Below are 7,872 nucleotides of genomic sequence, written 5' to 3'. Positions count from 1 at the left end.
GATATTGAAAGGAAGGCGCTACAAGGGCACAATAGTCTAGGCCGCCAGAAACTACTGCTCCCAGAGTTCTCTGGATGAAAGCCAGCCTCTTCAAAATCTGCGCCCCCTCGAGGCCTGTTCCACTGCGCTTGTGTAAAAACTGGTATCTCGGCAACAGGTGGAGCAGAAAGGAAAAAGTCTAGGTTTTAGCCAATCGGAAGTCGTGTCTACACAACACCCTCCTATCTTTAACCGAACTGGAGGACAGCCTCTTTGGCAGCAGAAGCTTGCGCAGGGGCCCAGAATTTTGTAAAACGTAGATGACAGTGTCCAGGAACGGACAGCAACACTTAAAACTTTGTTAATTTTTCCCAAATATAAAGTCCAAGGGCCAGGGATATAGCTCAGTGGCATAAGTGCCTGCCTGGCAAGCGCAAGGTCCTGAGTTCTATCCCTGGTAACACACACACACACACACACACACACACACACACACACACCTATAACCACATACAGTCCCAAAAGTTTTCCCGCCTTCTTACAGAGATAGCAAGGCGTGCTTTGTTTGGAATACAATAGCTGCCAACATTAGTTATGGAGAAATTTCACATACAAATAAGTCTGAATGTCTGTATTCTCTTAAAAAATGTGAAAATCTGGAACACTGAGGCTGTTTTGCTGTATGATAAAGCTGAGTTGTTTTGTTTTTTTAATTCCTGTCATTATGTGTGAAAACTTGAAGCTATTCACTTTACCTACCTGGACCCAGAAGGTAAGTAAGGTCTTAATTCCAGATACTGGTAAACTCTTTCCCCGAAGTGTAAACTCTCGGTGCACAGATCATTTTTGTAGCCCCCTCCCGCTTACTGAGCGTCTAGACCGAGCTGGGATCATTCTAGTCACTCAATCTTCTGCTGAATCCAGCTTTTCCTCATCCCTGCCCATCTTGTCATCCGTCCCTCATTATCTGAATCCTCAATTGCATAGGGATGGTTCTGCTGGCAAGCTGAAAGATGGAGGGGGCCTGTGTTATCCAAACATATTTGGTCCGATTTGGGTTGCTGAGTAACGAAATTTCCATTTACTTAAAATATATTCAAATTTATTCAGGTACATACAAAAAGGAAGTGTTCAGAGAGTGAAGCCTACACACACACACACACACACACACACACACACGCACACCACTGTTCCCCTTATGTAACCACCATTGGGGGTCCACTATCTTCTTTCTTTTTTTTTTTTTTTCAAATCATTTTCTTTCTTTTTTTTTTTTAATTTTATTTATGTGTGTGTGTGTGGCCAGCTCAGCCCACCAGGGGGCGGGGCTGGCTGGCATGTGGTGGTGGGAGATCGAACCACGGTCCCCCGTGCTCTGCCAAGCTTGTTCCAAGTAGGTGCTTCAGACCACCGAGCCACCTCACCTGCTCCTCCACTACCTTCTTTCAGGCACATTTCCTCCCACAAGAGGAATGGTTGCCCTTTCAAACCTTCATGAAAGGTCATCCTGCTCTTTGGAAACTCTGAATGACTTTCCATCTTTTGGAGATTTTGTGAGGGGCTTGCTTTGTAATCAGTATATTAAGGAGATGTTCACAGATTTCAACAGTTGCTTAAATTCTGATGCCTGGATTCAAGCATGTGAACATATGACCTTTTGGGGGGAGAAATGGGGATCGAACTCAGGACCTTGCACTTGCCAGGCAGACACGCTGCTGAGTCATCTCCCCAGCCCGAACATATGACTTTTTAGAACACACGAATAAAGCTATTCATCGTAATTTGCTATACTATTATCATTGCATTAGTCATTTTGGAGCATTAAGCCGAATGGGTTGGAGTGAGCCCGTAACACGCCTAGAAAACACCTGCTGATGTTAGACATGCAAACCACCTTACCGCATAGTCTCTTCATTTTAATTTCAAAGTTACCCAGCTCTGAAGTCACAACTGAAAGGCTTATCATGGTCCAAAGAGAAATGAAAAAAAAAATATAACTAGGAATGGCCAACATAGTTTTTCATAGATTTTATTGAACTTTTCCCCTTACAAATTCCAAAGTCACAACCCTACCGCAGCAGGAGTTTTCGATTTTGCCTGTATGTATAAGCCCTGGTCAGAGGGAAGAAAAAAAAAAGAAAAAGAAAAAAAGAAAGAGAGAGGGGGGAAAAAAAGAAAAGAAAAGAAAAAAGCCTGGATGTTAGAAAGAAAATTTGGGGCAACTGACCCGCCCTCAAATGTCCCTCCAATCATTGGCCTGCTTTAGTTCAGGCAGTGACATCATGGGTTTCTGGGCAGATTTCTGAGGTTCTCACCCAATCCATATAGGTACTTGAGAGAAGAAAGAAAAGTTGGGACTTGGCATAAGTGTACACTGGGAAAAAAGGAACAAAGATAAGGAAGTCTGAAATGGAGAGAAGCAAGTATAGCAGGGTAAACTGTGTTCCTTCCAACTGACACATCCAAGTGTCAACTCCAGTTCCTGGGAATGGGAGCCTCTGGAAATAGGGTAGATTAAAGTGAGACAAAAAATTACCTTGGATTTAAGGGCCAGCCAAATAGCTCGGCGGATTAATGTTCCTGTAAGCAGGCTCAGGGGCACGGGGTTCGATCCCCGGGCCTACCGTGCCAGCCCAGCCCCCCAGGCACGCTGAGATGGCAATTGAGACTGGGTGTAGTGGCATGCGCCTGTAATCCCAGCTCTTGGGAGGCTGTAAAGAGGCAGATCACTACAAGTCTGATCCAGTAGTGAGACCCCAAACACCCTGTAGACCCTTCCCTAAAATACAGAAAAAATAAAAAAATAAAATGATCTTGGACTTAGACTTAGCATCCACCCAGTCCGCTGTCTTCCTAAGAGGAAAGGAGAGCGGGCTCGGGGACACAGGCCCAGAGGGCGGCGCAGCGTGAGGGCAGAGGCAGAGACTGCGGAAGCGAGCGCCGAAGCTCGCCGAGGGCGCCAGCAGCCGCCGGCCGCCGCCGGGAGGCGAGCACGGAGCGCATCCTCCCTCAGCAACTCCGGAGGGAGCCCCCCCGGCGGCCCCTGACGCGGGACTTCTGACCTCCAGAACTCAGAGAATAAGCTTCTGCTGCTTTTAGCCACTCAGATGAGGTCAGAGGCTGCAGCTGTCTCAGGAAAGAGATGCAAGGACAAAGAAACGGGGGCGGGGACGGTGTCAGAGATGGAAGCGAGGTGCAAAATACAACAAGAAAAAGGCCACGTTAGGAGCTCACAGCCACCGAGAGCTCGCCTGGTGCGCCAAGCGCTACGTGTGACCGCTGACTCGCTGCCCCTGAGCTTGGACAGACCGGTGTCTTAGGAAAGGAGGTTGATGTGACAGGAGGAAGAGGAGGCAGAGAGCCAGAGAAAAGCACGGAGGGGAGAGGGAGTTGGGCAAGAGGCTGAGGGGCCACACGCGGCCAGAGGCAGAGAGGAAGCACCCGAGTGGGAGACGAAGGCAAGCAGTCTCTGCACATGAGGACAAACTACAACTCCAGCTCGAAATCTTTTTACGGAAGAAGTGGGCAACAAAGGGAAACTGTTGAACGTCTTGGGAAGCGACTTGGGGTGTGGGGAAAGGAGATGCGAGAAAGCGGTGACAGGTGAGAGTCACAGGGGACTGAGGAAGGTGGGAGGGGAGGGAAGGAAAGAGGGACAGAGACAGAGGAGGGAGAAGAGGAGAGAGGGAGGAGACGGAGAGGAGGAGGACGTGGAGTGACCAGGGAGGAACGCAGTGACTCATTTGGCAGGTGCCATTTTTCAGGGGACCCAGGAGGTACTGGGGGACTTAGGAAGAGGCAGGAATGACTCACGCGATCAGGACGACCAAGAAGAAAAAGACAGCCAGAAACACGGCCATGACGATGCCCACCAGGGGCTGGGCCTTCAGGTATCTGCTGATCACCCCGAAATCCAGGATCACGCGTGGCTGCTTGTCCACTGGGGAAGGAGGGGGGACAGCAGGGCTCAAATCACCACCCTTCCTTAACCTCGCACCACCACCCCGTCACCCTGAAGGGAACCATGGGAGCTGTGCCCTGCACCTTCCACTCTCCTGCGTCCCCAACGCTTTCCTCCCATCAGCAAAGCGTCCTAACCACAAGCCCAATCCAGCTCACCTCTGTAACTATCGACTTGGTCCAACCCCACCACCGACCGCTTTTCCTACGGGAATCCCTGCAGCAACCCTACACTTCCTCACACGGTCTCCAGGGGGCGCCAGCAGCACACCAAAAACCTCAGGTCTCTGAGGCTCTTGGAGCCAGGCAGCTCCAAGGCTCGCGTCTCTGAATTTAAAAAAGCCCGAGGCCCAGCTGGCCCTCATGGATCCATCTGATCCGTGACCTCGCCCACAATGTAGCTGTCCCGCTGCTCTCCTTCACCCACCGCTCTCCGTTCACTGAGTCTCCCCTGGCCACACTGCTTGTCTTCTTTTTTGCTTCCTCACATGAGATCTTTGTAATGTTTTCCTTTTTATCACTCACACTCCAACCCCTCACCTCCTTTAAGGTGGCTCAATGGGGACTGGGGAGATGGCTCAGTGAATAAGCGCTTCCCTGGCAAGCACAAGGGCCTGAGTTCAATCCCCAGTTCCGCCAATAATAATAATAATAATAATAATAATAATAATAATGGTGGCTCCATCAAAACCTGTGTCCCCTTCAAAAGAAAACCAAAACTGTCCCATTTTCCTGACCCTCACTCAGGTCAGAGCACTACCGGGTACTCAAAATATTGATTAAACTCCACCCAGAAGACACAGATGAGTCTGAGAACAGGACACTCTTTAGGATAAACTGCTGCTTTTCAACTAGCCGGTGTCAGGGAAGGGAAACTGGAAGGAGAATCTTAGATTTAAAACTAGAGCGAAAGCCGCGTGTGGTGGCACACGCCTGTGATCCCAGCACTTGAGGCTGAGGCAGGAGGACTGCTGTGAGGTCGAGGCCAGCCTGGGCTATACAGGGAGACCCTGGCTCCAGAATACACACATATGTACATACAGATAAATAAATAATACATAAATAGATAACCCAAACAACTAAACAATCTGGGGAAGGCTTATACTGAATCCTGATTTGTGCAAATAGGGAAAAATATTGTTGGCAATGAAGGGTGCGGATAGAAGAGCTTGAATGTTTTGCTCCTGCAGAACTGTCATTAGATGTGTTGAATATGACAGTGGCAGTGTGGTTATGTAGGAAAAGGACCTTATTTTTAGAGTATACGCTATAGATGAAATAAGGAAATTGGAAATTTATAGGGAAATTGCATGATGTCCGTGATCTTGTTTAAAATACTACGGCAAAGAATAAAATTTGTCAGGCCGAGATAGGCGACTGTGACCACAGCATGGTGGAAGGCATCTCTTGGCAGACTGTGGTCAGAGGGGCCTCACGGACAGGTGACTGAGATCTGAATGAGATGAGGGCGGGGAGGCTGCGGCAGAGGACGGGCACCATCCGCAGGGGCCCAGGGCGACAGCTGCATAAGCCGGATGGGCAAGCACGGATTCACTGTGCTGCTCCCGCTGCCATAAGGATACGCGCATGTGTGCACGTGTGTCCCATGAATGCATGAATGAATGAATGAATGAGCGAATGAATGACTTAATTCAACCCCTCTTTCTGGGCTTCCTCGACATGGCAATGGATAGGGATGAACTCTTCTCTAGAACTTGCCATTCTGGTGTTCGGGGCGTTAAGTTCCAGCAGGTTCCTCCCACTTAACAGAAGTGACAGAATTTCAGCACATGGAAGCCACTTCTGTGCCACCCTGTAAGAAGTGGCAGGGGCAGAATCCAAGGCTACTCAAGACCCGTGTCCACCAGAACAAGGCTGTCTCCACCTCGCAGACAGCTGTCCCGCCGTCCGCGCCCTCAAGCTTACCGAAGCAGTACTCCTGTCTGATACATCTGGGACTGGTTTTCTGGCAGTTCAAGCAGTCCAAGACGACTTCCTCTCTGAGCAGGTCTAGACAAGGGGAAAGGGAGAAGCAGGATGAGAGCTGACCCGGAGAAGTGGCAAGGGGTGGGACGGAAGAAGGGCAAGAGGAGATGGGGTCCCCCAGTTCTTCTGTAGTATGGCGGGCCCCAAGCGTGGACACAAATGCAGCAACAGTTCACACGAGAAATAATTTTTGTGTAATTATTGAAAAATTAAATTGAGTAGCAGTACTCCAGTTGACCCAACATTCCACTTGTAGACATTTAATTAAACATGTATTAATACTGAGTTTGTGCTTTTCCTATTTTTTTGAAACACTAGAGACAGGCAGGATGCCTTCTTAGCTGGTTCCCCTTCCTGTGCACAGGAAAACTACATTTCCCAGGCTCCATTGCAACAAATTGAAACTATATGACTAGTTCCAGCTAATGGAGAGTGACCACAGTGGATGCCTCACTTCCAAGATTGGCCGACTAACTCAGCTTCAAAGGTATGAGTGTAGGGGAAATCCCAGAGCCCCTATTTGGAAGAGTTCTTGGGTTCTTTTAGGTGACAGAGAAACACCTAAAATGCTTATTGTGCCAACGCACCCAGATGTGGGGGTTTGACACAATACATTAGCCCATCCTATCCCGAGTAGCCAAAGGCACTACTTGGCAGGTACCAGGCATTTTCATAAGGCCTCACACTGGCACACTCTTTCACACTATGGGTGTGGGGTAGGGGAACCGCCCAGTGGATTATGTGAGGGCTTGATTTAGGGGAGAACTAGGGGACAAGGTGTAAGAGGGCAGAGGGAGCGACAACAAAACAGACTCACGGCAAGTCCTGAGATCGCAGGCTGCAAGAAAAAAGAGCAGGGGTGAGTGAAGTGGGGACAGCAGTTTAGCAGTTTAAGAGTTTAATTGGGAAGGGGTGGGGAGAGGGAGGGTGCCTTCTGGGAAGGAGAAAGATGAATATTGGGGGGAAGTGACGGCTGAGTCACAGGAGAGTGGGGGAAGAAATGTGGGAGGAAAAAATGGCAGAAAGGGATCACTGGGGAAGGAGAGGTGGGCTTGGTGGATGGCTGGGCCGCACCTTTTAATTCATAGGATCTTAAGGCTTTCTTCAACTCCTTGGTCACATCCTCCCTGAAGCTCACCAGCTCTTCCAGCAGAGGCCCATCTGAAGGGAGAAAGACATCCTTGCTTTACGCCCAGGCAAGCCGGGGATAAAGAAGTTCCTTTTCCTTTATCAGGAGCAATCGAGATCAGCTTTAAGGCCAGGAGTAGTGGTGCAGGCCTGGAGTCCCCGCACTCCTGAGGCCGAGGCAGGAGGACCTCTGTGAGTTCGAGACCAGCCTGGGCTACAAAGTGGGCTCAAAGCAGCCTGAGCTGAAAAGGGAAACCCAGCCTCAGAAAGACAAAAAAAAAGAAGGAAAAAGAAAGAAAGAGATCTTGACTCAACGTCTGGGTAGATAGTTTGAGGTCCTTCATCTAAAACCAAAGTTTAAAAAAAATAAAAATATTATAAAATAAAATCCAAAGTTTCCTCATGACATTTCAGATTTTGGGATTGGGGCTGCTCAGCTGATTGTCTGGAAAAAAATCTGCATCCATTCTGAGGTTGGAAACACTTCTGGCGCCCTGTATTTTGGGCAAGGGACACTCAGCCTACGACAGCCTGGTAGATCCCACAGATGCCTTGCGATCCACTGAGGCCCCAGACTAAGCCATTCTCACTTGGCCTCAGTTTCCTCATCTTTTTAAAACATTTTTTAATTTTCTTGGTACTGGGAATTGAACCCAGGACCTTGTACTTGCCAGGCAGACGTTGTACCACTGAGCTATATCCCCAGCCCTCTTCATTTTTTTTTTATTAGAGAGAGAGAGAGAGAGAGAGAGAGAGAGAGAGAGAGAGAGAGAGAGGTGTGTGGCCAGCTCAGCCCACCAGGGGGCGGGCTGGCTGGCA

General features: G+C 49.1%; 1 protein-coding gene across 1 annotated transcript in view; it reads right to left on the bottom strand.

Annotated features, from left to right (window-relative positions):
* Positions 1–2,016: 2,016 nt before the first annotated feature.
* Positions 2,017–7,872, bottom strand: part of Izumo2 (IZUMO family member 2) — an 8,425-nt gene continuing 2,569 nt past the window's right edge. Inside the window, exons 3-7 of the mRNA XM_004646496.2 lie at positions 7,000–7,086; positions 6,743–6,763; positions 5,866–5,949; positions 3,793–3,919; positions 2,017–2,091 (exon numbers count right to left, since the gene is read on the bottom strand). Of these exons, the coding sequence (XP_004646553.1) occupies positions 2,049–2,091; positions 3,793–3,919; positions 5,866–5,949; positions 6,743–6,763; positions 7,000–7,086 (362 nt within the window). The 3' untranslated portion in view covers positions 2,017–2,048. The remainder of the gene's footprint in view (positions 2,092–3,792; positions 3,920–5,865; positions 5,950–6,742; positions 6,764–6,999; positions 7,087–7,872) is intronic.

This window comes from Octodon degus, unplaced genomic scaffold (genome assembly GCF_000260255.1).
Source record: "Octodon degus isolate 3935 unplaced genomic scaffold, OctDeg1.0 scaffold00268, whole genome shotgun sequence".
Taxonomy (NCBI): Eukaryota; Metazoa; Chordata; class Mammalia; order Rodentia; family Octodontidae; genus Octodon; species Octodon degus.
Note: the sequence above shows the minus strand (reverse complement) of the source record. Positions and strands in the feature narration are given on the sequence as shown.